A 14,445-nucleotide genomic window follows, 5' to 3' on the forward strand; every position below is an offset into this window, starting at 1 on the left:
TTAATGGATGTCTGCACTATTTCTCTTCAATTTGAGTGGTGCCACATCAGCAAATGGAGGTTTCAAAAGCTTTACCTTATCCATAGGAGTAAGGCTGGGTTTACTCAGATGATGCAGCTCTTTCCCAGTCCTATTTTGAGAGCCTTCTAACCTAACCGGACTATTCATAAAGTTGTGCGGTAATGTATTTCTTTGCTATTAATAAGGTTTTCCCTGGCCAATTCTTTAAAAAGTGGACGGCCTCTTCCTTCTTCCTAGTCTGTCTCAGTCTGTAAGCTGGGATGATACCTGTGCACCATGTGCATCCCGCTGGGTTAGAAACACCAGTGACTCAGCCTCAAAACTCACATCAACACGTCACCATGGTAGGACAAAGCGACAGACAAGTTTGCCTCCCTGTTGGAAACCTCTCGTACCACCCTTACCTGGGTCCCTGTGGGTGACTCCTCCTCTGTCCAGATTCCTAGGCCTTTTAATCCCCTTTCTCCCACTCTCCCGCCCTGCTGCTTTGGGCGTGCCTGAGTTCCTCTCTTCACCTGGATCCTTGCAACTGACTGTTCCTCTGTCTCAGTTCCTGGCTTTTAATCCCCTTTTTCCTGCTCTCCCGCACTGCTGCTGCTTTGGGTGTGGCTGAGTTCCTCTCCTCACCTGGATCCCTGTGGCGAATATTATTGTTAGATGCCATCAGATGGATTCAGACTCATAGTGACCCTACGTGTGCACAGTAGACCTGCTCCAGAGGGTTTTCAAGGACCTTTCAGAAGCAGCTTGACAGATCCGTCTTCTGAGGTACCTCTGAGTAGGTTCAAACTGCCAACCTTTCTGCTAGTAGTTGAGTACTTAACCATTTCCACTACCCAAGGAATCCTTAATTTGGTTTAGAGAGCATCAAATATGCTAAAAACATAAAATCTAGAAGGCATGTTACAGCCCAAATGCAACTGGTCAAACTGACCAAACGAAGGAGAAACACAGGCAGTAGGTCAAGAGTTGAACAAACAGTTCTGGCCTATCCTCAAACTGAAAAGAAGGGGCAGCAAGAACCTGTGGAGAAAAGTACACCTGCTGAAGCCAGAGTAGAGCCCACATCCTGCAACAATCTGGGGACGAAGGATACAGAGTCCCCAATTCCAGCAGGCTCTGTTCCTCCCAGGAATAATAAAAGGCATGTGCATGGGGCAGAACATATTCTGAACCCCAGGATCCTATCTCACCCACAGGATCTATGTAAGGCCAGTCAAGCTGGTCTACTGTTATCTTGCCAGTCTATAGCATCTTCTCCCAAAATGCTTCCTCAGCAATTAGGGCTTAAAATCTAACTAAAGCCAAGGGACAAACAGCAAGCATCCATTTGAGGTAGAAAGAGTTTCTCCCAAAGTATCACCCAAAAAAAAAAAAAAAAAAACCCCTCACTGCCATCAAGTTGATTCGGACTCATAGTGACCCCTCCTTGGGTTTCCGAGGCAGTATCTCAGGTAGATTGCCCAGTCTTCGTTCCGAGGAGTGGCTGGTGGGTTTGAACAGCCAGCCTTCTGATTAGCAGTCAAATATCTTAGGCACCACACCACTAGAGCTCCCAAAGTATCACAGGAGTCAACTAATAATTATCAAAGCCTTCCACTTTAAGAGGCAGATAAAGGAACAGAAGGGCAGGCATCCCTGATGGCCACAGGAGGTAGATATAGAAGGAAGGGTGAGGACTCTGGGATTCCTCAAATGTTGGATCTTTAACCAGGAGTAGGGCCACAAACATTCACCTGGGCAGACCAAATGGAAGCAAGGCCCTGGGACAATTCTGTTGTGAAACTGAAAGCTACTGTCATGAGTTTTAGGGTTTAGAGTTGAACAGAGCTGTTCCTTTTTAATCAGGCTGTCTTTCCATAAAGGAACTAGCTCAACTGGATTTCACTGAGGAATCAGTGCATCAGACTCCTTCTAAGAGGCTTTCTGGGTGAGTTAAAGAATAAAAGTGGTTGGTCATTCACCAAATAAAAATGAGGACATATGGCCATTTGGGAATTGATATATCAGTACAATTTATATGCTTTGGACAATGGTTCAGATGAAATGGTTGATTGCCTCTGTCGCCTGAGAAATAGACGGCCAGCTAAAGCAGGGATACATGAGACCAATGGTCTCAGAAGGCCAGAACTTCTAAGTGTTATGTGGACAGGCCTCACCCTATCTGGCTCAAATGTGTAGTGTGGGTAAAGGGCTGCTTTTCACACTGTCACTGTCCACACAGCCTGGTGCCAGCATTCCTTCTCCACACACACTTCTGGATGAGCACTGCTCAGATCTCAAAACTAAGAAGTAATCCTGACCCAGCCTTCCTTACCTGATCATTATCAGTCTCTTGAACAAAAAATGCTTCTCCATTATCTCCCAATTTCATGTGCAAATCCACAGACTCTCCATTAATTTCTATATCAACCTGAAGGAAAAAGATATTTTTAAGAAAGTAATAAGCTGCCTTCACCATAACAAGAAACCTCGTAGGGGATAACCATGTATGTATCTACATACACACTTTATACCAATATACACCCAAAATATCTCTCAATTCCAAATCCCAATCAGTTAACCCAGTGTGACTGCCCTCATGGAGACCTATGCACTCAGGGGTTGTGGTCTCTAGAGAGCACATAGCTAACCATGAAGGACAGAACTCAGGTGAAAGGCACCTTGGAAACTACCAGGCTCAGCTCCTCCTTTTCCAGCTAAAAGGATGAGGTCCAGATAAAGGAAATGACTGGCCCAGGATCACACAGCTGGTCAGTAGTAGAGTTCAAACTGCAATCAAAGTCTCCTTAGGCCCCTTTAGAAATTATACCCTGGAACAGTTTGTTAGCTAGGATCTTTGAAATACTCTCAACTAATAGTTTTCAGTTGAACTTAATTCAAAGAATTCATCATAATACATTATTTAAAATTTCATTGTAAGTAAGGGCATGAAATACATAATTTCTTTTAATATTTTTCTTTCAATTTGTTTGATAGGTTGTATTCACCAAAACGTACTCACATCAATATTTCTAGACCTATGTCCTCTTCCAGAACCTTGCCACTTCTTGCCAATAAATAAAGTCTAGTCCCCTTCCTCTTGAGGATGGGCAGACTTGTGATTATCTGAACTAATAGAATATAATACAAGTGATACTATGTGGCCCATGAGGCTAAGCCATAAAAAGGATACAGCTTCTGCCTGGTTTCCTTTCTCTTGTGATGTTCGCCCTTGATACCATGCCACCGTGTGGTGAACGAAGGGTAGACCACATGCAACAGCCATCTGTAGGTGTTCTGGCCAAAAGCCTCACTAATATCCTAGCCAAGAGCCCAAATCAACCACCAGACACGTGAGTGAACAAGGTTTCCTTCAGATGACTCCAGGCCCCATACAGCCCTGGAATCTGCCAGCAAAAGCCCCAGACAACACAACACAGAAACAAACCATCCCTGCTATGCTGTCTGCATTCCTGACCTATGGAATTTATGAGCATAATAAACAGTTGGTTTATGCCACTAAATTCTAGAGTAATTTACACAGTCATAGTAACTACAATAATTTGAATTAGTAATTGTCCATTTAGTCAGTAGCCCTTTCCAACTGAAAGCTAAAAATTTGGATCTGAGAGAAGCTCAAGATGTTCAAAGTCACAGACGTACAATGATTTTCTCTGAGGAGACAATCTGTCTACCAGGGTCTTCTGCTCTTACCACTTTCTCTCGGGAGCGTAGCACCCCCATCTTCCCAAAGCGGACATGGAAAGGGGAGCACTGAAGGTTCCCATTGGGTTGGCGAACAACAATGATATCAATGCATCCAGACAGTGTAGCAGGATTCAGCCCCTTGTAGAGTTCCTTCACCGTAACAAACACCTGGCCCGCCAACTGCCCAACGTAATTCATGGTTTGAGCCTAGAAAATAGACAAAAGCAAACAAAACATATATACACACAAAAAAAATAATTCAAGGAAGGCCACTGAAATCCAATAAAAATGAACCACTCTTCACATTTCAAAAACATATCAATGTATGTTAAATTCCACTTTTCACTTTTAAATCTTGTACATATCATTTTGTTTCCCTATAATGTGCTCCACATTACTCACCCCCACCACCTATTCCTGCTTCCCCGAACAGCAAACTCACCAAATACCACCACCATCCCATGAAGCCTAAGTGTAGTTATCACATTGCGACTACGGTCCCATTGACCTGCCTTATTCTGCCACTATTGACATGTTTTACAGAACTGAATCCTAAGACTCTTGAGAAAAGAGACTATACTTTATACTTTGAACATCTTCATATACTCCCAGAGGAAGTATTTAATAATATTACCTGGAAAAATGACTAATTGCACTTGAGAAGGAGAAAAAAAAAAAATTTTAACTATTTCCACTCCAGTCCTTGTCCGCTTATCTGATTTCTCTCTCACCATGCCAGGGGATCACTGTGCTCTGCTTCTGCCTGTCTGAATAGCTAATTCACTCAGCAGACATCCAGGATATCTACTCTACAAATGGCCTAGTGCCAGGGACACAGAGATAAAAAATGCACAGTGCCCATCACCTTAAAAGGCCCATAGGCTCACGAAGGAGAGAGAAGCAAATATAAGTAACTAAAATATACATCAATGTTCTACTCTGACACACATGAGGCAGCCATGAGTCGGCATCAACTCAACAACCACTAGTTTGTTTAAGGTTATTATGTGTGTTTGTTTTAAATAAACACTAAAGAAGGTGTGACCAAGGAAAGAAAAGAATGTATCATAGAGCAAGGGGTACTTGAGGGGGGTGTGGTGGAGGGATAGAACACTTTCAGGTAAGAAGGTAGAAAAAAGGGAACTCTAGTTGAAGGAGAGGTATGCATAAAGGCACAGAAGCCTGAATACTCGGGGCACAAAGAGGGAACTGTGCCTTGGACAGAGAACATGCAGGAAGGTAGAGCTGAAAACCAAGCTAGGAAATTTAGACTTCACTATGCAGCAGTGAAAAGGCAGAGAGATTCTGGACAACAAATTGACAATTAGATCCATGATTTAGAAAAAGCAGCATAGCTAAAAAAAAAAAAAAAAAGAGAGAGAGAGAAAGAGAAGACCAATGGAATAGAATCAAGAGTCCAGAAATAAACCCACACATCTATGGTCAATTGATTTTTGACAAAGGTGCTAAATTCATTTGATGGGGAAAGAAGGATCTCTTCAATAAAAGATGTTGGGAAAACTGGATATCCACATGCAGAAAAATGAAACAGGATCCATGTCTGACACCATATATAAAAAGAAATTCAAATGCATTGTTGTTGTTGTTGTTATGTGCTGTCGAGTCGACCTGACTCACAGCGACCCCTCCTTGGGTTTCCGAGGCAGCATCACTATGGAAGTAGGTTGTCCCATCTTCCTTCCGAGGAGTGGCCGGTGAGTTTGAACCGCCAGCCTTCTGATTAGCAGTCAAGTGCCTTAGGCACTACGCTACCAGAGCGCCTAAGGACCTGAATTTGAAAACTAAAAACCATAAAATTCTTAAAAGAAAATGCAAGGGCAGCATCGTCAGTAGTAGTTTTTATCAATGGGTTATCTAATAAAATAACAAAGGCACAAATAGCAAAAGACAAAATAAAAAAGTAGGACCTCATAAAAATTTTAAAACTTTTCTTCATCAAAAGACTACAAAAAAAAGAGAAAAGACAAGCTACTGACTGGGAGAATATCTTCAGAAACCACATATCTGATGGATAAAATATGTATAAAACTTGACAACAAAAAGACGACCCAATCATAAAATAGGCAAAATACTTGAATAAACATTTGAGGACATTAAAATGGCTACCAGGCATATAAGATGTTCAACATCATTAGCCATAAGAGAGATGTAAATCTAAAGCACAATGAGATACCATTTCAGTCCCAATAGGATGGCAAAGACTTAAAAAAATAAATAAATAAGTAACAAATGTCGGCAAGAATGGAGAAACTGGAACGCTTACCCATTGCTGGTGGGGATGCAAAAGGGTATATAGCCACTGTGAAAAAAAACAGCGTGGTGGTTCCTCAAAGAACTAACATTAGAACTACCATATGACCCAGCAATTCCACTCCTGGGTATATATCCAAGAGATTTGAAACACTGACTCAAAAAGAGATTTGTATACCAGTATTCATGGCAGTACTATTCACAATAGCCAAAAACCTAAATGCCCACCAACAGATGGCTGGTGGTTCAAACCCACCAGCCACTCCTCGGAAGGAAGGTTAAGCAATCTACTTCCGTAGTGATACTGCCTTGGAAACCCAAGGAGGGGTCGCTATGAGTCGGGGCCGACTCGACAGCACACAACAACAAAACAACATATATATATAGTACATACATCCAACGGAATACTACTTAAGCCAATATGAGAAATGAAGTCTTGATACATGCTACATTACAGATACAACTTAAAGACATTATTCTGAATGAAATAAGCCAAGCACAAAAGGCAAATATTTTCAGATCTCACTTATAAAAAGATAACAAAAGGCAAATGTATAGAGAGCAAAGTTTCCAAATGGTTACAAGGGGTGGGAGAAAGGTGGAAAAGAGGGGTTAACGGTTATGAAAAAATCATATTGATTAAGGGTAGGGTTGCACAGCCAATTATTGTAATTGCAGTTAATAAGTTGTACACTTGTAAAAAGTTAAATTGGCAAAAACTGTATGACAGATATATTTACAAGAACAAAGAGTAGCTGCTGAGGCTGCTTATATATAACCAAACACCTCATGGGATTTGGTTCCTTGGTTTGGAGGTTTAGGGTCATGGTTTCATGGGACACCCCAGTTAATTAGTCTAATAACATGTGTAGTCCTTCTGTTCAACTTCTTAGTTCATTGTTTAGTGCCTGGGGTTTTAAAAGCTTATAAGAGGACATCCAATGCACAACAGTAGAAGATGAACAGACCCTCTCTTCTCTTTATATACTTCTTCTCCGTATACACTTAATGCCTTGGTGGACTCATGAAGTCACATGGCTTCAAGGAAGTAGAGTCAGAAATAGGAGGAAGATATGGAATCTGTGGCTAATTGTCTCCATGAACACTTATCTCCTTTCCATGAGACCAGAAGAACTGCATGGTGCCCAGCTACCATTACTGATCATTTTTATCAAAGATTCCACAGAAGAATTACAATCAAAAGGGGAGGAATGCAAAACAGAATTTAAAATTTTCATGTGCTGTAGACTTTCTGGAGCCATGGAGGGTGGATGAACCCCATAAATGATTGCCCTGAGAAAGAATTTAAACTTTAAACTAAAAATATCCCCTGAAGTCATCTTAAAACCAAATAATAGTTTAGCTTAACTAGTTAAAAAAATTCTGCCTTACACATGATATTCTTTTAAGAGTTACCTATATGAGATGAAACTGACAACAGCAACTCAAAAGATTAGACCGGGAACCTTAGAGGGCAGTGAAGTCTATGTTAATGAGGGAGGAACAACTCAGAAAATGAGAGTGAGAATGGCTGCACAACTCAAAGAATGAAATCAATGTCACTAAATTGTAGATGTAGAAACTGTCGCACCGCTGTATGTTTTGCTGTGCACACTCTCAACATCAAGAAAATAAACGAAATTTGCTGTTAGGTGATATTGAGTCAGCTCTGACTCATAGCAACCCTGTGTACAACAGAATGAAACACTGACCAGTCATGCACCATCCTCACAATCCTTGTTATGCCTGAGCCCATCATTGCAGCTACAGTGTCAATTCATCTCATTGAGGGTCTTCCCCATTTTCTCTGACCCTCCATCTTACTAAGCTATGATAGCCTTTGCCAGGGACTAGTGCCTTCTGGCAACATGACCAAAGTAGGTGAGTAGACTTTGGTCTGGCCATTTTCACTTCCAAGGAACATTCCAGCTGCACTTATTCTAGGACAGATTTGTTCATTCTTCTGGCAGTCCATGGTATTTTCAGTATTCTTTGCCAATACCACAATTCAAAGGCATCAACTCTTCTTCAGTCTTCCTTTTTCACTATCCAGCTTTCACATGTATATGTTGTTGTTGTTGTTGTTGTTGTTGTTTGCAGTCGAGTCGGCCCCAACTCATAGCGACCCCTCCTTGGGTTTGCGAGGCAGTATCACTACGGAAGTAGGATTGCCCAACCTTCCTTCCGAGGAGTGGCTGGTGGGTTTGAACCGCCAGCCTTCTGATGAGCAGTCAAGTGCCTTAAGGCACTATGAAGAAATACCATGGTTTGGGTTAGGCCCACGTTCATTTTCAAAGTGACATCTTTGCCTCTTAACACTTCAAAGAGGTCTTTTGCAGCAGATGCGTCTGATTCCTTGACTGCTGCTTCCATGAGTAATGATTGTAGAACAAGTAAAATGAAATCCCCAACAATTTCAATCTTTTCTCCATATATCGGGTTGTTGCTTACTGGTCCAATTGTGAGGATTTTCATTTTCCTTATATTGAGGTGTAATCCATACTGAAGACTGTAGTCTTTGATCTTCATCAGTAAGTGCTTCAAGTCTTCTTCACTTTCAGCTAGCAAGTTTGGGGGGGTGGCAAAACACAGAGAAGACTAGCAAGAAATGAAACCAAGGCAAGCAGACTAATTGGGTGGCTATAGATGAGGTGTAGACAAGCAATACTGTCAGCCTGAAACGAGGCATATAGAAGAGATGATGAGAAAGGAACAAATTCAAGAGATACTTCTGGACTCAAAGTAGCAGTAGTCTGGGCTGCCACTAGACTGTGGCCTTCTTTCATAGTTTCTGGATTCCTGATTACCACCTTGGTGCTGACCCATCCTTGAATAACCACTCACTTTAGCATATTTTGGCTTTCCAAGTTCCATCCTCTTGTCTGTCACTGTGCCCTGCTATGCTGTGCTATGACACCTCAGACTGGCCCACACATTCATATCTTAGCTCTGGCCCAGCCAATTCCTCCAGCCTCTCCCCTGTTCACACCTCTGTGGTCTGCTTCATGCGGCTGGGCACCAAACCATCCTCTTGCCTCCCTTCAAGAATGTGGTACCATCTCCAAAAGACAGGCATATGAGATGAACATTTACACTAGGTAGATACACTCATTGGAGAAAACAATCATGGGAGAATAGACGAGCTGTGTATGCACAGGGAGACAGCTCAGGGGGCAGGAATGCATGGAAGGAAGGACACAGGGAAGAGGTAACTATGGAGAGGAAGTGTGAGGGCAACTGGTTGCATTGTGGGAAACTGCAGTCAATGTCATGAGACAAAGTGTATGTGAACTGCTGTATGGAAAGTGAATTTGCTCTGTAAATTTTCACCCAAATCACAATAAAAATAAATAAAGAAAGAATGTGGTACCATCTCAATTGGCTTTAACCTTTATGGGGTCCTTTGTTTTGCCAACCATAACTGCATTTATACCTCAGGGCCATGTCTTGGACCCTCTCTTCTATTTATACCCTTAATGTCTTGGTAGACTCAGGAAGTCACATAGCTTCAAATACCACCTGAACATGTATGATTTGCAAAATGTACTCTTCCAATCCCACGACCTCCCCATTCTACCTGGCTCACACTGCTCTGAATCTTCAAGGCAACTACCCTAATATGTGCGACCACATGAACCTTCCCCATTCAAGTCACTAACAATTATCCAAGGAACCACCACAGTACATGTACACAAATGTCACTGAGTAACATTAGGTTTGTACACTTTGGACCTATGCATTTTCTTCCTCTGATGTATCTCTATTTTGTCATTGTTGGTCCATATGGTTTTCATATCATTCAGTATGCCATACTCTCCTTAAAGCCAAAGATCAGTCCTTGACCTTTCAAGTTACAAAAACAAAAAATACCTTTTGTAAGCCTCGCTTCAACCCTTATGAAATAAGCAGAAGTGATATAATATGCCCATTTTATAAATGCAGAACTAAGCTTCAAAAGTGGTTGAGACAAGTGTCCTGCCTGCAATGTGCTAATAAGAACTGTTCATTTCATTCTAATTTAGGGCAGAGACCTAGAAGTAAGTCATGACACATCCAAGACAAGAATACAAGAAAACCCTGACTGGCTCCTTTCAAACTTTTAAATGAAACTCTCCAGATTGATACTACACTTCCTCAGTCAACTAAGAAAACAAGCACATCCTTTTGTAAACACATTCAGAGATGGACACAGATCTTTCTCCTTGCAGAGTAAATGTTTGCAAGGAAATTCAGATTCCATCTGAATCTGCCCTGGTAATGGTCAAGTACATTGTTGTTGGTGTGCCGCTGAGTCAGCTCTAACTCATGCCAACATATGTAAAACAGTACAAAACACTGCCTGGCCTTGTGCCATCCTCACAATCACTGGCCTACTTGAGCCCATCGTCACAGCCACTGTGTCAGCAAATGAAGGTCTCAAAAGCTTTGTCCATGTCATTAAGGTCAACTCTACTTTGAGAAGGCACCTCTTCCACAGTTGTATTTTGAGTGAATTCCAACCTGAGGGGTTTCCCTGCTATTCATAAGATTTTCAGTGGCCATTTTTTTAGAACTGGACGTGACCACATCCTTCTTCCCAATCTTAGTCTGGAAGCTCTGCTGAAACCTGTCCACCATGGATGACCCTGCTGGTATTTGAAATACCAGTGGCATAGCTTCCAGAATCACAGCAACATGCAAGCCAACACAGTACAACAAGTGAGCAGAAGAGTGCTGGGAGTCACTGTGTGTGTGTGTGTGTGTGTGTGTGTTTAAAGATATCAGTTAGGGCTGGAATTAGACCTTGCACAGGTCATTTAGGTCAACATCCTCATTTTACAGATGAGAAGCTAAGATGCAGAGATGGGGTAATACCATCTTGTCATGAGCTCTTATATATATATGTATATATATGTATATATGTGTATATATGTATATATGTGTATATATGTATATATGTATATGTATGTATATATGTATATATATGTATATATATGTTTTTATATTCATATATATATATATGAATATAAAAAGAATGTATTTTATAAGTTTGATTAGGTGTTCAGGTTTAGCCAACTTCATGCAAGAAAAAAAGATGAAAAGATGTACAATGTTAAAAATGACTTTTTAACCCTAATACTTCTTACAGTCAATCATTTTATAAAACAAGATAGCACCCTCAGTGTTAAACCTACTAACATACTGTGCTTACCTAAACTGGTAAATCTCTACTCCACAGCTATTTACAAGCAGTATGAAGGGCATTTTTATACAATTACTTTTACATATATTGTCTCATGTTCAAGTGGTTCTCACAGTTACCGTGTAGGTATACGGCCCTTCAGATGAGAAAACAAAAAACAAAAAGTGCAATGAAGTCAGTGCCCAAGACTACATAGCTGAGAAGGTGTGCCACCAAACTTGGAAACCATGCCTTCTGACAACATCTATTTCCATTCTGTCAAGCCCCCTGTTACATCCCTTGTGGTTTCTGATAACTTCAACACCCTCTATATAAGCTATGTTTATGGGGGAATCACTCACCATCAGCAAGGTCCTGAACCCAAGCCAGATCAGCTAAGAACTGTTGTTCATAACACAGCTCCTAAGAAGATCTAAGGACCTTCTGGGTAACTTTTTTTTAATAGACTTTATTTTTTCAGAGGAGCTCTGGTGCACAGTGTTTAAAGCCATTGACTGCTAATCAAAAGGTTGGTGATTCAAACCCACCAGCTGTTCCATGGCAGAAAAATTAGGCAGTCTGCTTCCATAATGATTTACAGCCTTGGAAACCAATGAAGCAGTTCTATTCTGTCCTACAGGATCACTATGAGTTGGAATCAACCAAATGCAGTGGCTTTGGTTTGGTAATTTTTTAGAGCAGCTTTTAGGTTTACAAAAAAATTGTGCGGGAAGTACAGAGCTCCCATCTGCCTCTTCTCCTACGGTAAGAGAAACAGTAGTTTCTGCATACATATGGTGCATTTGAACAGTCCAATGGGTTTTGACAAATGCATAAAGTCATGTGTCTACCATTACAGTATTATATGGAATAGTTTCAATGCCTTAAAAATACCCTATGCTCCAACTATTCACCCCTCCCCACTCCTCCTGAACCTATGGTACCCACTCATCTTTTTATTGTCTCGATAGTTTGGTTTTTCCCAGAACGTCAAATAGTTGGAATCATACACTATGTCGCTTTGTCAGACAGACTTCTTTCACTTAGCAATATCCATTTGAGGTTCCTCTCTGTCTTTCCGTAGCTTGACATTTTTTATTCATAAGAAAAAGCGCATGACAAGATGGTATTACCACATCTCTGCATCTTAGCATCTCATCTGTAAAATGAGGATGTTGACCTAAATGACCTGCGCAAGGCCTAATTCCAGCTCTAACTGATATCTTTAATTCTTAGCAACTGAAAAGCTATCTTTAATAATTTAAACTAAAGTTGCTCTATTATCTTGTCCTCAAGAACAAACCATGCATCCCCTTTTGCAGTGAGCACATTCACAGTTACCGTAAACAGCCCAAAAATATCCGAGATGTAAAGATCCTTAGGGAGCTGTTGTTCCAACATCCTCATTCTAAAGAAATACGCTCAGAAGCAGGAAGTGGCGCACAAAAGCCCCCCTCCTCCCTTCCCCTGCAGTGGCAGAGATGGAGCCAGGACTCAGAGTTCCCAATTTCTAGTCCTGCGACCTTTCTACTGTATGCCACTGCCATGGTCTGTTGCATTTTCCTACTAGAAATAATCAGACAATGCTGATATTATTTTTAGCTTTAGCATAAATTAGTGGTACTCTGATATCTTCGACTACACTCTACTGAATAACTCATCTGCAAACCTGAAAATACCTATACTTAAAAGAAATCTGATTGATAGGGTTTTTTTTACCTTTTTATGGTGATTGAGGTGAAGATTACACAGCATGTCAGTTTTCCATTCAACAATTTATATACATTTTGTTTCATGCCATTAACTGCAATCCCCACAATGTAACATCACTCATTCCACTTCTTTCCAGTTTCCCCTTTCCATTCCTCCTTATTTTCTGTCTCTTCTTGCCTTATGAACTTTGTCCCTGGGCAAATGCTGTCCCTCTCATCTCCAGTGGTTGGTTGTTCTAAAGAATGTCTACCTCTCTATTGTTACTGTCCACCTTAGATACCTGTCTGTTGTTTGCTCATTAATTTTTAACAAATAATAAGGTCATGGGCCTCACCTGGTAATATGCTCCTAGGAACTCTCCTCAACATGTATACCTGGGGTGGCCACTGAGCATCTGCTATAATAAGGCTCTTGAGGTGGTTAAACCTCACTGCACCTAAAAAAACAAACCCACTGCCATTGGGTCAATTCCGCTCATTGTTATTGTTGTTGTGTGCCATCAAGTTGGACCCGACTCATAGTGACCCCTCTTTGGATCTTTGGAGTCTACAGAAGTAGATTGCCCAACCTTCCTTCCAAGGAGTGGCTGGCAGGTTTGAACCGCCAACCTTCTGGTTAACAGTCAAATGCCTTAGGCACTACACCACCAGAGCTCCTGATTCTGCTCATGTTGTTGTTGTTGTTGTTATGTGCTGTCAAGTCGGACCCGACTCATAGCGACCCCTCCTTGGGTTTCCGAGGCAGTATCATTACGGAAGTAGATTGCCCCATCTTCCTTCCGAGGAGTGGCTGGTGGGTTTGAACCACCAGCCTTCTGGTTATCAGTCAAGTGCCTTAGCCACTATGCTACCAGAGCTCCCCATTCTGCTCATAGAGACCCTTTTTAGAACAGAGTAGAACTGCCCCATAGTGTTTCCAAGGTGTAAATCTTTACATAAGCTGACTGCCTCATCTTTCTTCCACAGAGCAGCTGGTTGGTTCAAACCACCAACCTTTTGGTAAGCAGCTAAAGCTTTAACCATTATGTCACCAGAGCTCCATCCCCACTTCACAGGCCCAGGGTAAATCCCCTCTTCCCTAAATCTGCTCTCTCAACTCTTCTGGTAAAGTTCTCATGCATATTTCTCTAGCTTACATATAAATGTCATCTTGAGCAATATTAAAGCCATTCATTCATTCAACATGTATTTCTTGAGCAGTTTCAACACTGAGGACAGAGTAGTAAGCAAGACTAACAATGTGGGGAAGTTGACAAACAAGATACTTACAGATTTGTTTTAAGTATCAAGAAAGAAAGAAGTGGAGGATGTGAGCAACTGTGAACAAAGGCTAATATCAATAAGACTGCAAAAAAGTCTTTTTCTGAGCTGTTGTGTGAACGGAGACCTGCAGGAACTGATGGAGTTACCACAGAAAAAGCTAAGGGAAAGCAATCACTAATCCAAAGACATAGACGAAAGAAAAACCAGAAGGGTGTAAGCAACTAAAATCAGGCACATGTGGCTTTAATTTCCAAAGAAGATGTATGAAATGATGTTGGTAAAGTCAACAAGTTCAAGATAAAAGAAGGTCTTGAAGAACATGATAAG

The 14,445-nt window shown here is 41.3% G+C and overlaps 1 protein-coding gene across 1 annotated transcript in view; it reads right to left on the reverse strand.

The window, feature by feature from the left end:
- The window catches only part of LPIN1 (lipin 1), a 189,876-nt gene that overhangs the window by 84,735 nt on the left and 90,696 nt on the right, over window positions 1–14,445 (reverse strand). The window contains exons 2-3 of the mRNA XM_042783670.1: window positions 3,718–3,918; window positions 2,339–2,434 (exon numbers count right to left, since the gene is read on the reverse strand). Of these exons, the coding sequence (XP_042639604.1) occupies window positions 2,339–2,434; window positions 3,718–3,918 (297 nt within the window). The remainder of the gene's footprint in view (window positions 1–2,338; window positions 2,435–3,717; window positions 3,919–14,445) is intronic.

The sequence above is a fragment of the Orycteropus afer genome, unplaced genomic scaffold (genome assembly GCF_000298275.1).
Source record: "Orycteropus afer afer isolate SDZICR_OR568_19922 unplaced genomic scaffold, OryAfe1.0 scaffold00025, whole genome shotgun sequence".
NCBI classification, from domain to species: Eukaryota; Metazoa; Chordata; class Mammalia; order Tubulidentata; family Orycteropodidae; genus Orycteropus; species Orycteropus afer.